Genomic DNA, 22,437 nt, shown 5'->3' with positions numbered 1-22,437 from the left:
CATGACGGATTGAAATAGAATGTTCTAGAAAAAGACGTTTTCGTAGTTCTAAGGGAAAGGGATGACAGGGGTTGTTCCGGGATCTGGCCTCACGGCCTTTTGCCCATAAGGCCAGTTCTTAAAATACTCAGCCGGTAAGAGGCCTCTCACATGTGCGCTGGCCCTGCGTGACTCAGGCTGTTTGTGTTCAGGTCAGGTCGAGTGCTGTGGGCTGCTGAGCTGAATCAGAATCCAGATTTGCCTTGGTGACACATGAAAAGAGGGAGCATTGCATTTGAACTGCACAAATATTATGCTTAAGTATTTTTCCTTATTTTGGAGCCAAGCAAGTCTTGTTCATGATAAAATCACAGCAATATAGTGGGTCCTTTTTCTGGGGTGGAATCTGAGACAGGGTCAACTGTGCCAAGGGGGCCTGGCAGCAGGAAGAAACAGCAAGCCACGGAGATTTGGAACCATCATGCCAGTTATAAAATTTAATTTTATAATTGTAGCAATTGGGAGCCGGACTAAAATGTCCTTCTCCCACCCCCTCTCCTAGCTTGGGCTAGGGCGGGGGGAGGGGTGGAATCAAGAGACCTTCTTTCTACTGAGGGTTGGGCCAGGGCATGTGAACGAGAACTTGACTGTGGCAACAAGCAGGCTGCTTCTCCAATCTTGTTTTGAGGCCACTTGACAATCGGGGGGAGGGGGTGTGTTGTGAAATCAGTCGATGACTCTTTATTCAAACCCCGGGGTGAGGACGCAGCCCTGAGAGGGCATCTACCCTTGGCCGTATGAGTCCATCAGGGCATCGAGTCTGCGTGACAGGCCCGAGTCTCTAGTTTAAAGACATTCTGATGGGGGATTAAGGGAGGAAACAGGAGACCCAACCCTCATGGCCTGTCCCATGCGAGGGGCCTCTGCTCCTTACATCCTGGTGACGATGATTTTGATGAGGAGCAAGGCAAACACACTTATTGTCTCTACAGACACTGAAGGGCCTAGGGACCCACCTTGGATTCCTGAGGTTCCCAGGAAGCCCATCCAATCTGCTGGAGGCCTGCTGTGGGCTCCAGTGGTCGGGCCTGCTGGGAACTCTACACTAGATGAGGCCTAGGTTACACCAGTTCCCTCTTAGGAGGTGCACCTGGAAAAGTCCGCTTCAGGGAAGGAAGAATTCTGGTGAAAAGCTTGAGAGGAAAGGGAGAGCCAGAGGGGCTGAGGGGCTGCCCAATGCCCTGCATTTAACAGGAAATCTATCCTCCCCAGGGACTGTGGGTTTGCAGCCACACCTCATTTCCTGTTGGAAGGGGCGTGCCCACTGAGCTCCAGGGCCCACTTTGCAGCTTCTGAAACCCGTAGGTGGTTGGGTTTGCAGTAGGGAGTGGCTGTTCGGATGCCACTGGGAAGGCACTGCTCCTGCTGCCATAGCTTATCCCACAGCATGTGGCCAAGAGCCAACAATTAATGCACCTTCTCCACCTCCCGCCATCACCACCCCCACCAAGGCCTGTAGGCCTACTGCCTTCTGCCCAATGGAGATGGGTGCAGAGGGTTGGGGTGGGTGCGGAGTCCAGACTGGGCGATCACCGAGTGGCCCACATGAGAAAAGGGGCCCCAGTCTGCTGTGGAGACAATGTCCCCAAAGTTCTACTGGGAGCCAACCCAATGTGCAAATGTCCAGCAAATCAACACTGGGGGTGAGGGCAGAGGGAGGGGAAGGACAAGAAAACCCCGAATTTTAGCAAATCCACAATACATTTTCTGATCTCTTCCCTCCTCCCTTCTTGCCTCCCCCCCACCCCCTCCCCACAATAGGACATCGTCAGAAACTAGATGATCACACCAAGCCTGGGAGCTTGTCCTTTTCCGAGCGGCTCAGTGAACTGGAGCAGCTGCGTCGCACGGCCATGAGGGTCAGCCCACACCACCCAGCCCCCACACCCAACCCTCGGGCCTCCTTGAACCACTCCACTGCCTTTAACCCTCAGCCTCAGGGTCAGATGCAGGGTAAGTACCTGGATGGAGCCCGCTTCCGCCTCGCTCTCGGGCAAAACCTCCCACACCAATCCTGGCTTCTCCTCCATGCTCAAAGGGTGCTCCTGGGAGCTTGTTAGATCCGCACTCTCGGGCAGCCCCAGACATACTGAGTTAGCTTTGCATTGTAACAAGGTCCCCCGATCAAGAGGGACTGCTACATAGGATTTGGAGAGAATATGGAGAGGTATGTGGAGATGATGTCTTGAGTATTTTAAGGGTTAGCTTTGGTTGTGCTATTTTTGGCTGTGCTACCCATTAGGCTTAAAGACACACACACACACACACACACACACACACACAAGGTGCAGGTCAGGATGTTTCAAGTTCTTATTGCCTTCAGATTATTCCTGGGGTTTGTATCTAATATCCAGTGTTTTGAAACTGTAAAGAAATAGTAGGAATGTCTGGATGCCATCACAGCAGAGGTATTATTTGCAAGAAACAAATTTGCACTCAATGAAGCATGCAGGTTACTCCTCCCCCACTCCCACGGCGCTAGCTGGCAATTGCAAAAACACTGTAAAATACAATAATTGCATAAAACCCACTGTGCCAAATTAGATAATACACAACGTTCATTTACACTGTAGAAACACTGACGTCAATGAGTATTTGCTCTGTGATACCATTTCAAATTTCCGAAATGCACTGGTTTCCTTTGTGCCGTGCAGGACACAGCTGTATATGAAGTGGTCACAGTAAGATTCCTTTCTCAAAGTGCCAGCCTTGCTTAAGTCAAAGAAAAAGATAAGTAATACATCTGGCGGACCGGATAGGTGGCCAGCAAGGGATGGGCTACTTGTCGTTGTCAGACAGCAGACATTACGCTGGGCGTCTTCTCTGTGAGTTGTGTAGTGCAATGTGCAAGCATTCTAAGTTCTTCAGGGTTGGGGCGGGGGCAGTAGCTGGCCCTCAGGGTTAGCTCCTGGGGGCTCTGGAAAGGCATGCTCGCTCTCCTGCACGGAGCCCGATTGATGGCCCATGCCATTAGCTCTCAGTTATGTGTCGGGGGAAGGTTCTTTTATTTGAGTAGAAAATTCCCGAAGAAATCTTCCTGTAAGATACTGTGCAAACAGCTGTTAAGTGGCCTGTCTGTAGGGCAGCCCTTTTGTGTACAAACAGAAGTCTAAAGCTTAACTTTTGGGGGCTACCTCTCACCTACAGTCTCAGGTGTATTTAGGAAGACATCCCATGAAATTATCAGTGTCCTGGTATTTAATAGTCATGAATATTTATTCAAAATAAGCATATTGTTTTTTTTTAAATGCAAGTGTGTATGGTAAATTAGATCCAACGGCATATTTAGCAAGAGAGATGGGCGTGGGGTGAATTGATACTTTTCTTCTAAATAGAATAAAATTCTCGAGGAGATTCCTTCATCTTATGGTTAGGGCCATTTAAATGAATTTGTGTCATCTTCAGAACTCTCATCCATAACATCCAAGGAGAGACTGTTTTCTTATTCTCTCATTGCATAACGGACCATTTATATTACTAGGTTGATAAACAGATTTGTCTTTTTCTACTGGCATTGCAACCAAAAACAGTGAGCATTTTTAAAGGCAGTGGAAAATTCAGCCACATGAGAGCAAGGTGAAATTGTCACCCTGAAGTCGGCTTTGTTTCAGACAGTTTGGGTGAGGAGTGAATCAGATCTCATTTCCCTCCTGGTCAGATATGCTCTTTTCACCAGAAAGAAAAAGGGATAGGGTAGCGTGGTGGTGAATTCTTATCCTCGGTGGTCAGCCGTCTTGGGTGGAGTCACTGCATGGACGCAGGGATGGGCATTTCTCAGCTCTTTGGGATACTGACTGCTCAACCGCATATCAGGTTTAACAGGGAGCATCACCCTTCTTGTTCCTTTTAAAAACTTTTTACTTCTGTAACATCTAAGTACTAATAACTTGCTTTTAGAGTACCCTAGGGGCTTAGCTGCTACTCTAAAGAATGTGTTAACTATATTGCTGATGTTCTTTCTTTCCAAAATACGATTTGCTATCCAGTGCTTCACTTGTAAAATTCTTAGCAACTTAAAAAAAAAAAAATACGTGTCCAAGATATTTTCATATAAAACGACTTTTCCTTTATCTTGCTGTTTTGTTTTGTTTTTCCTATAAGAAAATGCTTTTTTACCCTAGTCGTGTTGATGAGTAGAGCCTTGGGATTTTTTCCCCCTGAAATTAGACAGTTAACAGGGATAATAGTAAAGTCTCTTTTAGCCAGGACCTTCATTTTGTTCTTGACAGGGAGGAAAATGGTTATTTTCCAGGCTTAGCTCTCGAGCTTCTATTATTAAGAAGATGCTTTATCTAAAAATGCAGCACGTGTGTATGGCTCTTCCTGAAATGGCAGCAGTTGTAAGGAAAATATCCCAGAGGTAGTCAGAGCAGTGCTGTACAGATGTGTGAATGTTTTCAGCTTTGTGGACATGTCAGCACGTGGGGGCTCGAGAGACCATAGGGTTGTTAGGGGGTGCTGAGCCACCCTGTCTTGCTAGGACCTCGTTGGGAGGGTTATACTTGTCCCTTTAACTGTATGGGTAGGAAATCGCGGATATACAATAAGTCCTCTGTTTATCTAGAATCAGAGGTGCTTGAGAATCACTCAAAATAGACATCTCAAATTATCTGAAGCAGGGTACAGATGGAAAACGGGGGCAGGTTGCCATGCCACCAAACCACTGTTTATGTGTTGAGGTTTGAACTATAAAAGGGCTGAGGTTAATTTCCACTTCCTATTTTACCAGGTCTTAAAATTAAAAAGAAAGCCATTTTGTCACTTTGGCTACACCCATATGCAAGTCAGGACATCATCATGAACTTCTCCAGCCAAGTTTTAGAATTCTTTTGCAGTCATGGGTGGAAAAAGGACATGTGTCCTTTAAAAAGATGAAATGGGGCAGATTCGAGACAGATAAGGCACTGATGTCAGTTCACTCACACCTCCTCCCCCTTAGAGATGGCTTCAGGCAGTGGAGCCAGTGACTAAGATTTGACCAAACATGATGGGCCACATTTAATGTGGCGTAACCCCCTCCTTTCTGGGAAGATGGTGATCGAGTGATTTCTGCTGCTGGAGAAAACCATCACAGAGAAACTAAGGCCAGTTTTGTTGTTCTTGCGTGTGTTGCCTGAAAAAACAAGGTGTGAGGTTTAACTCTTTAATTTGACCAGTTTTGATATATTTGGGCACGTGTCAGACTTTTGGAGACACATTGTTCCCTTCTCGCCACACCAGAGCGACTGAACCTCAGAGGTTAACAATTGTGCAGCATCTCCAAGATCATAAGCAAGAGACCTGGCCTCAAACCCACACCTTTCTGGCTACAAAGCCGGTGCTGACGAGGTGGCAGTTTCTCCTGGGTTCACACTTGGAGCACGGATTGATTAGAAACAGGGCTGACCAGTGTCAAGAAGCTTTCCAGTTGCCAGTGGGGAGATGGGTGAAGTGCTGGCTAGTCATTCGTTTGGCTCCTACATTCATTTGGTCCTCCATTGAATGTGTTCTATTGTCATTGCATGTTGGTGATAATAGTAATAACTTTATGGCCAGACTCTCTGGTGGGCACTTTAATAAACTGTCTGCTTTGGGGGCCGTTTCAAAGTTGGGGAGAAAAGAAAACTTAACTCAGAGTAATGAATCTCTAAGCATGCGTGAACAAAAGATGAGTGGGAAGCGAGGGGGCTCCCAGCCACTCCTTGTTTAGTGTTTTGGGGCAACAGCCTGGCTTTCCCACATGTAAGAGCTTCTCTGTAGGGTCCATGGAGACCAAAGCCTTCTTCAATCCAAAGCCAGGCAACATCTGATCAGCCTTTAGGCACATGGTTGCCTCTCTTTGAGAGTTCCATATGGCCAGGAGGGTACCCCGACCTCTCAAATCGTGTCCTGATATTTAGTATTCCAAATGATTTTCGTTTTGATAGTGATTTCCTCCAAAAGTTAAAGTTACTTTGGAAAGACCACATTCTTTGTGAAGCTTTTTGAGACACCAAATCGACTTTGTTTCTCAGCTGTACAGGGTTACTTCTATCAATCTTTATCAGCTGGATTGACAAAAGGAAGAAAAGCTTCCCACTTTCCTGTCTGAGGAGATAAACCCCCTTTCCAGCCTTGGAGGGAAAAACCAAACTGCATATCAACCCAGTCCTTCTCTCCTCTCCTCTCCTCTCCTCTCCTCTCCTCTCCTCTCCTCTCCTCTCCTCTCCTCTCCTCTCCTCTCCCCTCCCCTCCCCTCCCCTCCCCTCCCCTCCCCTCCCCTCCCCTCCCCTCCCCTCCCTTCCCCTCCCTTCCCCTCCCCTCCCCTCCCCTCTTCGTTCCCCTCCCTTCCCCTCCCCTCCCCTTCCCTGCACTTCTCTCTTCTCTCTCCTCTCCTCCTCTCCCTCCCCCTTCCTCCTCCTCCTCCTCCTCCTTCTCCTTCTCTCTCTCTCTCCCTCCCTCCCCCTCTCCGTTGTCTTCTAGAAATTCTAGCAATTCAAAAACAGAGTGGGGGTGGAAGCTGCTTTGCAATTAGAGGTTACAATCAAACACCAGAAATGCTCATATGTAAATCTGTAAGTGGTCATTTGACATTTACACAAAGCAAAATATTCGGAGTGCTAGAAACCAACTTATAACACATGCTGTAAACTTGAAAAGTGAATGATTTAAACATAACTTGTCTAGCTGTAGTGTGAGAGCCTTTCGAGGTCAAGAATATCAGCATCTTACAGTGAAAACAAACTCAAATCAGGTGTTCCCATGAATAAATAAATGTAGGCAGGCAGGAAGGAGGAAAGAAGGAAAGAGGAAAGGAAAGAAGGAAGGGAAGGAAGGAGGGAGGGAGGAAGGGAAACCGTTCAATGGAAGCCGGAGGGAGAGCTGAGGTGGGTTGTAGCCAGCTGCATCCTGCCCTCCTTCTTCCAAGCAGGGAGAGAGGTTGTGAGCCCTAGAACTAGAAGCCGTCTCAAGGCAGGAACTGAGAACTCAGTTACTATTTTCTCTGTTCTTGGCTGGTGCAACATAACCTGTAAGTTTAAGGAGCATTTGAAAAGCTCATACTAATGAATTACATGCAACAATTCAGAAAAGGGGGAAAAAGGGTGGGGAGAAGCTAAGTCTTTGTTTTCTCCTTTAAAGAAAGCCCGAAGGCCTTTGCTTCCTAGTGGATTGGTGGCCTTTGTTACTGGAATCTAATGGGGTTGCAGCTCAGGTCTATTCCTCTGCTTTCCATTCACTCTGGAGTTACTTCCCCGGGCCTGGGAGTGGTAGCCAGCCCTTACCTTAACGCTCTCGCTCTTTTTATGGCTAGGCACAGTTACCAACACAGAACTCCTTTGAACAGCACTGCTCAAATGCCTGATGTATTTACAAGCATCTCACAGCTAAATACTTAATAAACCAGACCTTCAAAGGAGCCGCCAACCTGGCGAGCTGTCAGTGCCCTGGTAATCAGAAACCACATTTCAGTGGGGCAGCGTTTTCTGACCAAACATTTTTGTGGATGTTGTTCAAGATGATCAGACCATGTTTTCCGGAGCATGTTGTTAATGCCTCAAATTCAAAGAAAGAAGGGTTCACTTTAGGGCTTGATGTCCATGATAAAATATTTCCTTCCATGGGTTTGATACGTTCTGAAATTGTCCCTTATTCTTACAATCTATAGGGTAGGACTCAAGCACACGTGCACACACACACACACACACACACACACACAGGTTTTGTTCAGAAGAGTCCGTTTTTAACAAAAATGTAGTTGGAACACTGATTTGATATTGATGGTCAAACAGCTGGAGGGTTAAGCTGAAACTCTAATAGCCAAGAAAGACAGCACAGGTGGTGGCTAAGAATGAAGGCCCAACTGGCGGCTGTCTTGGCCTAATTCTAGTCTCCCCCAGGTGTTACCATAGGACTTTTGGCACGTTACTTAACTCTTAAAGCCCCAGTTTCCGTATCTGCAAAATGGGAGGAATCATTTTCTTTAGAGCTTGGAGGACCATTGTGACTCATGAAGGAATGATCATTAAAGCCAGCCCGTGGGTAAGACTTACTAACAGTGGCCCGCATCAACGGAACCAAGGGTATTGGTTTCCTGTGGCTGCCGAAGCAAACGACCACACACTTGGTGGCTTAGAAAAACAGAAGTTTATTCTCTCACAGTTCTGGACACAGGAAGTCCAAAACCAAGGTGTCAGCACGGCCACACACCCCCAAAGGCCCTGGGGAAGAAACCCCCCTTGCTTCTTCCAGCCGTTGATGGCCCCAGGCGGTCCTTGGCCCATGGTTACAGCACGAATCTCTGCCTCCATCTTCACATGGCCTTCTTCTGTGTCATTTCCTCTTCTGCTTCTTATAAGGACACTTGTCACTGGATTCAGGCCCCACCCAGATAATCGAGGATGATCTCATCTCATCCTTCATTTCATTACATCTGCAAAGACCCTTTTTCCAAATAAGGTCACATACACAGTTTCACGGGTCAGAACATGGATGTATCTTTGGGGGGCGGGGGGAGGCGGATGCGGGGGAAGGGCACCATTCTACCCATGACAGCAGGAAGAAAAGATGGCAGTCATCAGATGATTCCAGAGATAGCTCTCCCATGTCCTCCCCCAGAACAGATAACATGGGCAAGGAGATGAAATCAGTGTCGCCTGCTCGAAAGCCTCAATCATGTCTTCTGGCTATTATCACGTCTGCCCATCATTTGCTAGAACTCAGCACGATCACACTTTTATTTCCCAGCCAGGAAATGTGTGATTTTTTTTTCTTTTTTCTAGATGAGGTCAAATATTTCTTAATGTTTTCTAGAGTACCTATGCGGATGGAACCAGAGGGCCCAACAGTGGGAGAGAAAGGGGAGTGTATTGGGAGCAGTGCAGACCAGGAGGCCCTGTGCTTCCTGCACTAGCCCCCAAAAGCTCGTGACGTCATGGGCGGTAGGAAGCATAGGAACAGAAAATGACACGAAGACTACAGCCAGCCAGTTGGGATTGACTCAAGAATTTGACCTCCCAGAACTAGGCATATACTGTTGTTTTCAACGAGCTGTCTTTTTTTTTAAGGGGCTTTGTTGCAAGGCATTTTTGACCAGACACCCATTTCGAAAGGCTAGTGATTCACTTTGCATATCTCATAATCCCAAATTTACAAGTCTCCCCAAGATAGCCTTTCAAATTTGGATATTTAAAAGAGAAACTTAGACTGCAGCCATGAAGTAGTCTCAGAGTTTGCCAAAAGTTTGTACCAGGAGAGGAACAAACAATATATGTTGATATGAAAAAAAAACAGGCTCTGGTTAGAAAGCTACTGTGTTTTCTGCTTAGTAGTTCCCCAGACCGAGTTGGTTTTACTCATTTGCATTATATTTCCTGACATCATGGAATAGAAATGCAGGCCCTCTATAACTCAGTTATTTTAGGGCTCTTCAAAATTCAACATGTATGATTTAAATAATGCTGAGGAACTGTAATTATTTCTGTCTTATTTCTCTCTCCTCAGAGCACGGCAGCCTGACTTTTAGGGGAAAATATACAGAAATAGAGGGACTTTCTGGCCTCAATTGTCAAGAGGCACCTCACTGTATATTTATATTTTCATATTTTATTGGCAAAGCCTTAGCCCCACATGAGCTTTCTTATTATTGAACAATTGCCTTCAAAGTGGTAGAACAGCCCAATTGTAATGGAGATTAAACATAGGGATTGCAACACACCCGTAAATAAAATCTTCACTGACAAACCCAGTTTCTCTCCCTAGACTTTTCTTCCGTAATCTCTTTCTGGCAGAACATTTTATGTTTTGGTACCAGAGATTCAGTTACCAACCACAGTCAATAAAACAAAATAATTTAAAAAAAATAGTATAGAACTCACCCTAAAAACAAACATTGGCCAATCATGTTTATTTTCTGTTTCTTTGTGCACTCCTGAGGGTTGATAGGAAAAACAAGGATTGTAGCAGTTCTCGTCCAGTTGATTTTTGATTATTAAGCTATGGAAAGTCTTCGGGTTAGGGTTAGCCGGTTTAGACCCTCCTAAATGGCATGGAATAAATAACATGTATGTTTAAAAGAAATAAGCATTTTCAAGAGGAAACAGAGCCATGTGCCAAGTCCCTGATTGAGCCAGTGGCAAGAGAGGTTGGGTAGAAAAGACCCGTCTCCTCCTTCAGACACGGGCTCAAGGGCCACAATCCCAGGTACCGTCATTATCTCACACCACCTTATGGTCCAGTTTAGGGCTTAGAACATTCCAAGTACAGTTTCAAGATTCTGAAAAACCTCTTGAGTTGTAATCAATAGCAAAAGTTAATTACTCCTTTTGTAAAGATGACTCTCCTTAAGATGGAATCCCCTGCTTTTCCACATGGAAGGAGTGTGGACAAAAGAGAGGAGGAGGTGAGGGGGATGAGGGGGACTCTGACCCGTGCGTCTCATGTGACCTAATAGCTATTGGGAGGCTATGACACCTGAGCTTTAAAACACGCACCACAAACTGGAATCGTGTGTATTTCTGCACACCACACCGGTTCCCCTACCCAATACCACTGAATCCAAGCCCCACTCAAGTCAGAGTGATCCGTTCTAGTTAACAAGATTTGAGCCACTGTCATGGAAAGCCCCGTCCTTCTGGGAGTATAAAGAAGGTGCACTATGATCCTTCAGCTCTGGGGTTTGGGTGTGACCTTGCTGACATCATAACAGCCCAGCCTCCCTTGGGAAGGCCTGTGAAGCAGGTCTCTGAGGGCGCTGGGAGTGGCAGCACTAGCCTGGGAGTCACCAGCTCACCCATCCAAGGCAGTGGAGTCTCCCAGATCTGCCACTTCCTGGTTCCCTCAGCGGAAGAAGTCTGCTTTACCTTACAGCTTTATGCATTCAGCCTGAGTCATTCCTTCTCCTGTGTGATCCCTCCTTCCCTCTTTGGAAGGACTACGCACAGACACGTACCTAGGTTTTTTTGAAAAGAACATCTTGAGGAAAAAAAGGGAGGAAGAAATAACCTTAACAAGCGATTGCACTTCCTGGAGTTGCAGGTCATACAAGGGAAGCGAACATGGTTGTTTTATGAAGTCTCACGGGGTTATTGCACTGTTGTGGCCACTCACACTCCATTAGTGCATCTCTCTCTACACATATCAGGTGGCAAATTATATAATGATAAAGTTATTAAAATATCTGTAAAAGTCAGCACAAGCTCAAGGGCTCGACTTGGCATTTCTGCCCATTAAGTGGTTTATTTAGATCACTCCTCTCAAGGTCTGTTATTCTCCATCTGCACATTGTTGTACATCGGCCTCTATGTGGAACAACTGTAATTGCCTGAGTGTTCAAGATTCTGAAAACTCAGCCATACTTCTGTGGGTCATCCAAGAAGTCTGGTACCTTAAGGAGGAACCCAGAAGATTTTGAAATGGGCCATTATTCCCACCTGCCCATCCTCAGTTTTGAAACTGCAACATATGTTTGTGATGGTGTCTCTTCCTGGGTGGTTTTTGGAGCAGTTGCTGCAGTGAGATTATGGTAAACGTGGTTCACACATTTACCAAAGGCAATCAGAACAAAATGATTACAGCCCACATGTGTAGCATGGAGCGCTGTGGTTGGTTCATGCTGTCCCCACCACCAGCCCCCCGTGAGGTGCAGGACATAGTCCTGAGGGTCCCACCTGCTCAGGCACTAGGCAGCCATGTGACCTAGCCGGGTTTTCTTTCCCTTCAACTTCCAGGCCCTTCAGTGATTAGCCACGTAGGTCTTTAATATTCTGTAATTCTGAATGCTGTACTTCCTGGGGACTAATGGTCACATCGGACATTCGCAGGGAAGCCAGTAGGGCTGTCCCAGAGGCCCCGGATTCTGCTGCCCCTGATTAAAAGGCTCTTTTTCTTCATAATGTATTTGTTGTGTGATCAGGTTTTCTGAGCCACCATATGTTGCTAAATGAGAGGAGTCATTGCCCAGACGGGGATCTGTTTAATTTAATATGATTTTCCACAAATTACAAAGCATGACTTTAAAATTAAATTTGTGCAAAATTACAGATGGCCAATTCAGGTGGAAGGGAGAGGAAATCTTGTTATTCTTACTCCAGAATCTCTTTCTGATTTTCTCATTTGATTCCTTCACGCCTTGGGAGAGGGCGGTAGGGGGAGATGCGTTACAAGGGTCTACGAGGAATTTCTCTCTTTTTTCAAACTTTCTGGCTGGTCATTCATGGCTCCCTTAGAGGGGAACATGGCAGCTGAGATGTCAAGACAAAATGCTAGTGCTTCTGTCCGTCCATCCCACCAATCAGGATAAAACTGTACCTTCCTTCTTAGCATCAGAAGGGACTCAGAAAAAAACATGGCCTCGCCCAGAATGCACTTTATGAGGAAAGCACAAATTAATGCTAAAATCTATATGGTGGGTAATGGAGATGGACTTTGGAATTCAAACCCCAGGTTGGCCACTTCCTAGTTATGTGACCTTGCAAGAATTACTTAAATCCTCTGTGTCACTGTTCCCCGCCTGTAAAATGGGCAATAATGGCGCCTAACTCATTGGAGCGATGTGGGGATTGTATGAATTAATCTGCACAACGCCGTGGCTGCCAGGCATAGGGTAAGCAGTGCATGTATTTACTCATTACCGCGTGACCTTGTTTCAAGGATTGAGGTACATTTTTGTCAAGTATTTAGCATAGAGCCTGGTGTGCTTTAAACACGAAGTACATGGTCTGTTATTCTTTTTGCTGTTATTGCTATCAGTGGCCCTTGCTGGTGGCATTGGTGTATCACCAAGGCATTGCACATCCTCTCCTATGAGCCACGGCTATGCCGTGACAGTTCCCTTCAGTGTCTGCTCATTCCCCAGGGGACATGAAGGCCCAGGGGAGGATCAGGCAGTGGTGGTTTTAGTGGTAGCTGCACTCACGTTTTGTTTCCTTGGGTCAACTCTAACAGAAGAACCCACAATTACTGTTCCACAAGATGGAATGGGAATGGAAAACTGATAACGTCGGAAAGGACCTTTAACTCCTCTGCTTGAAGCCCTTCATTTTACTCCTGAGACACTGAGGCCCAGCTGTGGTAGACCTCAACTCCGGTCTTGGGACTCCTGGCCCAGTGCTTATCCTCTTGGCCTGTCCTGCCTCTGACTCAGAGGTGGCCATAGAGTGTAGCCTCTGCCGTCAGGCTGGAAGGCTCCTTAGGATATTTAGTTGTGGTCAGCCTTCTGCTGCCTTTCTCTCGAAGTGTGCTATCTCCTCGAGGAGATGACAATGGTTGCATTCTGTCTCATGGGCTCCTTTGTGTCTCCATTTTTAAAATGTTGAATTTCATAATTAAGGAGTTGGGATTTTTCAAAAAGGCGAGAATGGACTGCCTATCACAAGTGCACCCCCCCCATCCTTCTCGGCCCCACCAAGCTCCCCCAGCCCTGCTCCTGGCGGGGAGCAGACAGCTGCTGGGAGGCTGACAGGGGCCCACGTGGGCAGCAGTCAGGGATGAACTCTGACCCGGCCCCTGATCATGCATGAATTGAACATTCAGAGAATGTGAATGGTCAGCCTCTTTGGCATTTTTAATGAACCATCTACAAAAGGATTTCTTTGAACCGAGTTTCACCTTCCTGTGTGATTTTAAGTAAATACTTCCCAGTGCCGATTCCGCCCACAAGCCCAGGCCTTGAAAGCCCGCTGCAGCTTGGGCTGGCGGGCCAGGAGCAGGCCGGCAAACAGGTGTGCGAGTGTGACAGGGCAGAGTCCCACAGCCACAGCTGTGGGAACGCGGTGAGGAGGCGCTGGCAGGCCGGGGCTGAGGGGGCTGGCGGGGCTGGCGGTGCTGGGGGCTGGTGCTGAGTGACAACCTCCTCGTCCCAGTTCAGGACGCCGCTGCCAATGTTATGCTGCCATGTACTCCCTGAAGGGGGTGTGACAGTGCGAGTGAGGGTTCTAGGGCCACATACAGGCATCTCTGTGATAGTCGCATCCTTGACCTTGAATTCAGGGCCAGGGTCATCCATGGCAGGGCCAAAGCTACCCCAGGAATGTCACAGGAATCCCAGAAGCAGACTCCAAAGGCCCTTCTACCCGAGGCACTGCGTTGACAGGTGGCTTCTGGGCTCCGTTCCTTTGCTAAGACTTGGTGACTTTGTGGTCGCCTCTCCTACATGGAACTTAGTTACGAGTTAATCAGGAGAAATGGGGACTTGAGGCCCTGCTCTGACTAGCCATGTGGCCCTGTCTTCTCCATCCTGGCCTCCCATAGCGTGCGGCTCTTGACGTGTCCTGACCACACTCCTAGGGTCTTACCTCAGCAGTCTAAGAACCACATATTTCAAAAGAACAGACAAGAGAAGGAGGCCCACGAAGGGGAAGGCTGTGAAATGGCCTTGTCTTGCTCAGAAAAAGAGATCCACTCAGAAATATAGCATTTAGCGTTGCTGCAAATTTCTGCCCCCCCCCCGCCCCCCGCCCCAGGGATAATGATTTCCCCTGATTCGGGCCATTTTTGTGTTGACTTTGAAGTTCTGACCACTGAAGATGAGTGAGTCAAAAAAGCTAGACCAGAATAAGATGGCCTGCCCCATGTTAAGTAGGTGAGAAATTGGAAGCCCAGAGACGTTAAGCGACCTGCCGAAGGTCACACAGCCAGCTCCTGTGTTCCTGCACTCAGCTTTCCTCTGCCCATCCTCCCGAGCTTGAACGCATTCCTAGTCTCCGGATATAGCAAAGTGAACCTTCCTGAGCAGTCCCTTCAAAACAGCACTTATGTGAAAGAGGGGCTGTTGGAACAAGATAGGGCAAACACCAGTGTGCCTCTGCGCACAGCTCCACCCAGTTTCTCATCTTTATATTAGGAAAAAAAAAAAAAGTCTCAAATAACCCAAACAGGCAGGGTCTGATCTGCAGACAGTCTGCAGGCAAGCACCCAAGAAGCTGCCGGTCGGCTGGTCCATCCTCCTCTGATTTATGTTGTGTGTGTTAAGCCTTAAATTGTTGAGACTCTGGCTGGCTGCAGTGGTATTACTGGAGGGTTGGAGCATGTTTTCGGCTCCCAGAGCTGGCTCCGGTGGTGGAGATGTTGGCCCCGAATCAAGTCCAATCTCACACCTGTCTGAGACAATGAGGGCCTTGTTAGACACATCTCCAGTCGTGGCCGTTCAGGCTGCTTATTTTTCACGTTCAGAACAGGGGGGTGGGGGGTGGGGGTTGCACTGGGAGGCTCTGGGGGCCAGGGAGAAGCCAAGGCAAGACTGGGAAACTAGGGTCGCTGCCTCCCTTGCCCTTTCCCTCTCCTCCCTGCCCCCTTCCATTTTGTAAACTTTTCCTTATTTTTGGAAATTAAAAAACAAACAAACAATGCCAACAGTAGCTCTCTTATGAAGGAGAATTTCCTACTGCAAAACAAGGAGCCCGGGGCCTGTTGGAGAATAAATCGACAGTCATGGGCGGGGCTGAGCAACAGTGGAGAAGTGGGGTGCTTAGGGGTGGGGCCCCCCACCAGCACTGAAACTTGAGCTCTTCCCACACGGTGGGTCTGTCGGTGAAAGCTTTTCTCTTGGTTTTCCCTTCTATCTCTGACATGTCAGTGCTGGAGCAGAAAGCAGAGGGGAACTTTGCCCCCAGCTCTGGGTTATTCACCGAGGAAACAGCAAACTTTCCTGTCCCAGTTCAGCCCTCCTGTCCCTTGTCAACAGAGAGGACAGAGGTGGCCAATAGTACTTCAGTCTGCTTACCCTTTGCCAGTCCAGCTCTCCAAAGTCCCTGACTCGAGGCAGCCACTGGCCACAACCTCTACTAGGTCTGTGCTGGTACCCCTCAAACCACCCTGAAATGACTTTCTTTTGTATGACCACGCAGTGGTGAGGTCCAGAGAGTAAGAGTCAAGGAAAGTGTTCCCAGAGCTGCACAAGCAAAAGTCCACAGTAGGGACCTGCTCACACTGTGTGGGGGCACTTAGTGATTCTTCGATGTGTAGCTGTCACCCCACGGGTTGAGTAGCTGAACCCACGTACCAGCTGCCTTCTCAATAAGCAAGGCTGTTAGGAGCTGGTTGATAATCAGGTGCCAGCAGTCACTCCATTCTGCTTGTCCTCCAACAAAACCAGGCAGCCGCCATCCTTCTCCCACACAACTATTTAAGCACCAAGCCCCATTGCTGATGCGTAGCTTCGGCCCGGAGACCCAGCAGGGGAAATATGCATGCCCTTTATTTCATCAGAGACCTAAGGCTTCAGAGATGACATGGGACCTGTGTTTTTCTTAGTTTCAACCACTTTCACTCAGCCACCCTGGTCTCTCTAAATGCATATCAGCCAACATCCCTAGAGGAACAAAAGGACCACTTTGTAGAGGCAGTAGAGTGAGGTGTGGTAAACGGCAATGAGTGACAGAAAACCTGGGGACTTCTGGCCCCCCTCCAACCTGGGTTTGAATCCCTTCTCTGTCACCTTCACCACACATGTGAAGACCCCATGCCATGGGAGGTGGCATAACTGTTGAGACCCTGGTCTTGAGGACGGTCTTTAGGACAGCCCTGCACAGGCTCCCCTCAGACCGGCGGTCCTCCTTGGGCCCCCTCTGCCTGAACACATCACCTGTGGAGGAACGCAGCTGAGGTTGCCTTTTCAAGCCATTTGATGGCCAAGGAGGTTCTACACAGAAATCAAAGATGCTGCCTGCTGAGATCACTAACCACTGATTGTACAGCACCTTCTCCAGCCTGGTGCATTTCTCTGGGCCATTAGATTCTCTATTCCTCCAAAGGCGCATCCGTGCTCTGAAATGACCAAAAGTCAAGCAGACCAGCTGGAGGGACGCTGGGCATGGAGGTGGCTGTGAGCCGCTGTCTTCTTACCTGCCATCTTCTTTGGCCTCTGCACACCTCCTGAAGTCCCCCAATCCTGTCACGCTTCAAGGGTGCCTAGCTGCCCCATCTCCTTCAGGGCGTCTTAGTCCCACCGAGGACCAAACTGACCCCCTCTTCTACTCCTGGACCCATCTGTTCTGCCTCTCACTTCGCATCTCCCCATATGTTGCCCTCCATTGTTACCCAATAGGGCACATGTTTGCTACATCCCCGAGTGGTCCTGGGCTCCGGGGAGTGAGGACTAGAGATTTCCTTCTGTGCTTTGAGATCACCCAAACCTCATAACTGTCTGATGAGATACCTTCCAGGCATCCCCAAGCCCCAAGCACCTGCCCCCTTTCCTCTCCATCTCCAGTCATGCTTCCGAGGAGGACAAGTTCTCCTGGAAGTTCCAGGCAGACAGGACCTCTCTCTCCCACACCTCCATGTCCCCACACCCAGACCTCCAGGGTAAGGGGTCGGTGTGAGGCGTTGAAGAATCATTTTCCCTGCTCTTAGGACAGCAGGTCAGAACTGGTTCTTAGCAGGTTTTAATCCCAATTTCAAAATTTCCTGCCCTAAATGATTTCCATCCTCCCAAAGCACCACCTCTCCAAAAGGAAGCCCATTTCTCTGCCTCCCAGAGCCCAGCTGGGAGCCTGGGGGAAGGAGCCCACGTGTTCCCACCCAGTTGACAGCATACCCACCCCCTCGGTGGGTCTCTTCCCGTCACTTTTGCGACAAGGAGGAAAATCTCTGTGCTTCTTCAGCTTCCGACCCCATTACCTTCTACAGTCCTCTGTTAACTAAAGTTAGTGAGCGCCCCCTTTCCTCAAGCCAAATTCTCTTATGTCACCCTCTTCCCTTCCCCTCTGCCTTGCTCCTCAGACAGCTTACCTGAGGCTTTCTTCCAAATACCTGAATCTGGTTTAATGCATTTATTTAGAGATTTGGATGCCAAAGTACAAATAGGTTCTATAACATCCCTGTGACCGCCCTGCCTCACTGCCATGCCCTGAGCAGCGGTGTTCTGCCCCAGGTGTGTTCCTGTGTTGCCTCCTTCTTTAAAAGCATTCCTAGATTCTTCGGGGTTCCAGCACTTTCCAAATCCATCCTTACAAGTTCACTCTTTATCTTACTAGCCCCTCTACCTTCCTGAACATGGTAACAGCCTCTTTGCCAAACGGACTGCTTGATCGGCCTCAGAGCCTTACACGTTGATTGGTCTCATTTCACTGCCACCGCCTTGATGGCCTCACTCTGTGCCTAACATGGACGACGGAAGCCCAGTACCCCTTTCCCACATTCTCCTTTGCGTGGCCACATCATAGCTGTCCACTGGTGGACGAAGCCCCACTCCAGCCCACCTATGCCGGCCACTCTGGTCTGTGTCTGAAAAAACAGAAGTGAGCCAGCGGAGGGAAGGCCATTTGTCACCCTCCTTGTCAATCTTCCCTTTCACTTTCTTCATCTCCTCTTCCCTGGGTTCCTCAGAAGCCTCTTTTGTTCCAATCAAGGGGAAAGTACTTCAGACGTGTTGTTGAGACTGGTTTTGTGTGTGTGTGTTTTTTCATTTTTCAAAGAAGACGGGAAGTTCCTGTTTATTGGAAAGGTGGTTCATTTCCAAAGATATTACAGAGCCACGCAAGCTATAGGATGATTTCTCGCTGCCTTTTTTTCGGGGTAGTACACAATGCAAACAAATAAACCAATGAGAGAGAGAGAGAGAGACAGAGAGAGAGAGAGAGAGAGAGAGAGAGAGAGAGAGAGAGAGAGAGAGAGTCAGTGAACACAAAGGGAGAGGTTATAATAGGCTTTTGTTGGTACTTGCATTTTCTTGTTGGAAAACAGAGCAAAGACCCTGAGGGGCTGAGGTGCGGACAGGAGCCTGATGTTATCGGCCCCCAGAAATCCTGCCTGGAGTCCAGTGGCAGGCAGGATCCAGAACTCGAAAGGACGAGGCAACTGGTCCTGCTCAGTACAAACGGTGCTTTTAGTCTTTCGTAAACAGCCTGTGCCCCAGGGCTCAAATCCTTCAAAAGTTTGCCTAGGTAATTGCGTTTCATTGCCGTCTGGCATGTGCTGCCTCAGTCTAATCTGGAGGTTCAGACAGCCAGGCCAAAGCTTGCGAGACGAGGGGAACGAGCCCATGAATTTAATCCACTTGAAAGACAGACTAATACAAGTGCAGTTCACTCATTATTTTAAGTGATGCGAGCAGAAAAGGGAATGGCACTTTCCATAAAAGGGTTTAAAATCAGCATGTTGCAGCCACTTGGCAGGTTAAGGCCATTAGAAGAAAAGGTGGAGCCAAGGTGACAAGGTAACCTTACTGCCACCTGCCTGTTTCTGGAAGCCTGCCTCCTCCCCAGGACCACCCCCAAAACACAGAGGGGGGAAATGGTAACCTCCCTTCCTCCCTAATTTTGATTTAGGTTGTGAATTCTCAGTGACAGATATCAACTTTTGTTTGAGGTTGGGGATTGTCTGGGCTTAGTTTCAGGGTACAGCAGATACATAAATGGAGTAAGGGCTTCCCAGTGGGCCCCACAATCCTAGAATCCTAGACCTGTGAGAAGGAAAAGGTGCCCATCCCCAGTGTCCATCGGGCACCGAGCTTGGCAATTGCTACCTCTTTCTCTCTCTCTCTCTCTCTCTCTCTCTCTCTCTCTCTCTCTCTCTCTCTCTCTCTCTCTCGTTTGTTTTCTTGAGGTTTAGACCAGTCTTTTCATTTTGTCAGTCCAGGATAACTAGATTAGGGGGAAATGGCTTCAATCACCCTATAGGAAAGGCAGCACGCCACAAAGAACCAGGTCTGTCCCTGCCCTGTCACTAACCTGCCCCAGGGAATGGAGGGAGTCACTTCTCTCTCCGACCTTCTGCGTTCTCCATCATGGGCTGGCATGGTGTCTCTGAGGTGCTTGCAGCTCTATCATTCCCTGAGAGGTTGGAATGAAATCTTAGACATGTTGACAGTGATTTGCATCATTATCTAGTTACATGTGACTCATGCCCGGGAAGCTCGGGAGAGGCAAGCACTAGCCTGCCCTTTCCCAGGTGGCAAAGCTGACGGTCAGCTCGGGAGGGATCTTGGTCGTTTACACCTGCGGCTCCCCCAGGGCCCGGCATGCCAGCTCCAAGTCTGGGTGCCAGGCCATGAGACTGTGAGAAAGCCGTCGTCCCAAACGCTGGCATGGGGACAGAATTCTCTGGGGCGTATCCTGACTGCCGATGCCACACAGGCAGACGAGTGGCCTCCAGCCACCCCTGGATTCCCACAGGGTTCCAGCAGTCACCTACCATGCACCTTATCTCCTCGCACCCCCCAGCTTCACATCTGCTTTCTGCCCAGGGCACAGCGCTGCATTACACTGGTCTGAGTCTGGGGGCACCTCTGAAAGTCACGCCTTCTGGCTTGTCATCAGGGTCCGACGTGGTGACTGAAAGCTGCCATGGCGGTGGCACTTGCCTACCCTGGGCTGGGTTCCCATTGACACCTGGGGCTGGATAATTCTCTGCTGCAGGGGCCGCCCCATGCATTGTAGCATGTGCAGCAGCACCCCTGGCCTGCACACACTAGATGCCAGTAGCACTCCCCCCACCCCAGGTGTGACAACCCAAAATTCTCCAGACATTGCCCAATGTTTCCTGGAGGAACAGTCACTGCTGTTTAGACCAATCTGGGAAATTCATTAGGATTTAGTCCGTCCACACAGCATCTCGACGCCTGCAACAAATGGGAGTCACTTGGCCATCTATATTTGGCAGTAAATCGATTCTGACCCTTCGTTTCTTAAGGTCTTGCGGGTCTCTGTTCTCCATAGGTCCATCCCTTTTGTTGAGCGAGAGTTTCGGATGACCTGCTATCGCAAGCTCTCCTTTTATTATTATTTTTTAATTCTTCCATTTTTAGTCCAAGTCACTAAAAACCTATTGCTTCTCTGAGAAAGCCTTCCTTGACCTTGTACATCAAAGCTGTTCTCTGGAGGGAGGTTTCCCACCGCTGGGCTCGGTATCATCTTTCTCAGGGTGACCTCATCTATTCAAGTATGAAGGTTGTATTTGAAATGCCATTACTTTCTCTAAGTCAATAAATGAAGCTGGGGGATCTTTAGATCATCAGAGGCCTGCTTCGTACCAAGAGTTTGTGTGTGTATGTGTCATTTTTTGAATCGAGATCTGTGTTGGAGTTTAAAAGAATTCCGGCAGATTTCCATTTACCTTTCTGGATCAGCGTTTGGGGTGCTATTCCTCTGCGAGTGTAGGCTGCCCTGAGATGAATCTGACTTTATTAGTTTGTGTCCTTTGTTCTGAGCACCAGGGATGAGCTTATAAAAGTGCACATGGCTCTTATCTTCAAAGGTCTCCTTTATGCTTTAAAACTCCACCTCAGCAACCTGGGTTATTAATCTATTGCCATCCCAATTAGTTCCCATCAAGGTCAGTTCTTTGGGGTTTACAAAATGACTGCAGATTTAAGTGAACAAATTCCTCCTGTGTGGATCTCTCATGAAGGTGGGGGAGAAGGCTGCTGCAGAGGCATTAGACAAAAGGGGGAGCTGTCTGATACCACAGAAGAAACTGATAGCAATTCCCCCTGGCTCGCAAGCCAAAGAAATCCAATGATCCTGAAGAACTCAAAACTAGCATAGGGGCCTGGTAGTTTTCTTTCTTCTTTCTCCTCTGTTGCTACAATGTCGAATACTTGAGTAATTTAGTTATTTTTGAAAAATAAGGAGAAGTGTAAGGGAGCCATTTCTTGGGGGCTTTTTAACGTATGGAGAAGCATTGAGTTTAAGAAGTATGATAAACACTAATCCTCCGAAAATATGTTTACAAAGAATAAACCAGAGCTGGTGTGTCTGTAGGGTGATGTGTATTAGGAACACGGCAACGCCGGGCTCAGAGTGGCCTGTCCTGCTGTCTGTCTGAGGCCACCAACAGAACAGACAACAAATCTGTGAATCGCGTGTCTTACGTCTCCCACTGGGCGGGTAAGGCCACTCATTGTGTGAAGAGGATACGCTTCCTGGATCTGTCCTTATTTCTGGCATAGCGGAGTGGGATGAAAGAAAGGGTCAAAGGCCAACGAGAATGGCAGTGCCCTTTCACACGGAGAAATCTGTCCTTGTATACAGAGACTTTCCTGTGGTTTTATGAACGTGATTCAGGGTGTGGGAGGTGAAGGGACATCCAGGAATCCCGGGGCTCGCTGGGTGTCCATGCTTCTGTGAAAGGCAGGGTGCTAGAGGGAGTGAAGGAGGGGTGAGCCCTTGCGGGGTTCTGGCCTCCTGATTCCCACTGTTGGGGGTTCCAGGAGCCTGAGCCTGACAGGTGGGAAAGGAGAACAAGAGGAGAGTGCAGGTAAGGGAAGAAAGTTGTGATGGGAGGGCAGTGGACAGGGGTGATGCCTGGGAAAACAGGAGAATGCTGACACAGACGCTGAGGCAGCGAGCAGTTACCCAGGGGGCTGGGCCCTTCAGCTTGATGGAGTTATTCCACTTCCCTTGTCACAATGTTCTTCTTCAAGCTGGGAGCGTGGAACGGACGCTCCTAAAGAAAGAGCTGTCACCCCTCCACGTGAGTCCCACCGCAGAAGGTAGGGATGAC

General features: G+C 48.4%; 1 protein-coding gene across 1 annotated transcript in view; it reads left to right on the top strand.

Moving 5' to 3' along the window:
• The window catches only part of RUNX1 (RUNX family transcription factor 1), a 227,715-nt gene that overhangs the window by 188,073 nt on the left and 17,205 nt on the right, over positions 1–22,437 (top strand). Inside the window, exon 7 of the mRNA XM_081028848.1 lies at positions 1,801–1,992. Coding sequence (XP_080884974.1) covers positions 1,801–1,992 — 192 coding nt within the window. The remainder of the gene's footprint in view (positions 1–1,800; positions 1,993–22,437) is intronic.

The sequence above is a fragment of the Rhinolophus hipposideros genome (assembly GCF_964194185.1).
Source record: "Rhinolophus hipposideros genome assembly, chromosome: 2".
Lineage (NCBI taxonomy): Eukaryota > Metazoa > Chordata > Mammalia > Chiroptera > Rhinolophidae > Rhinolophus > Rhinolophus hipposideros.
This window is presented reverse-complemented; position numbering and strand designations above follow the sequence as displayed.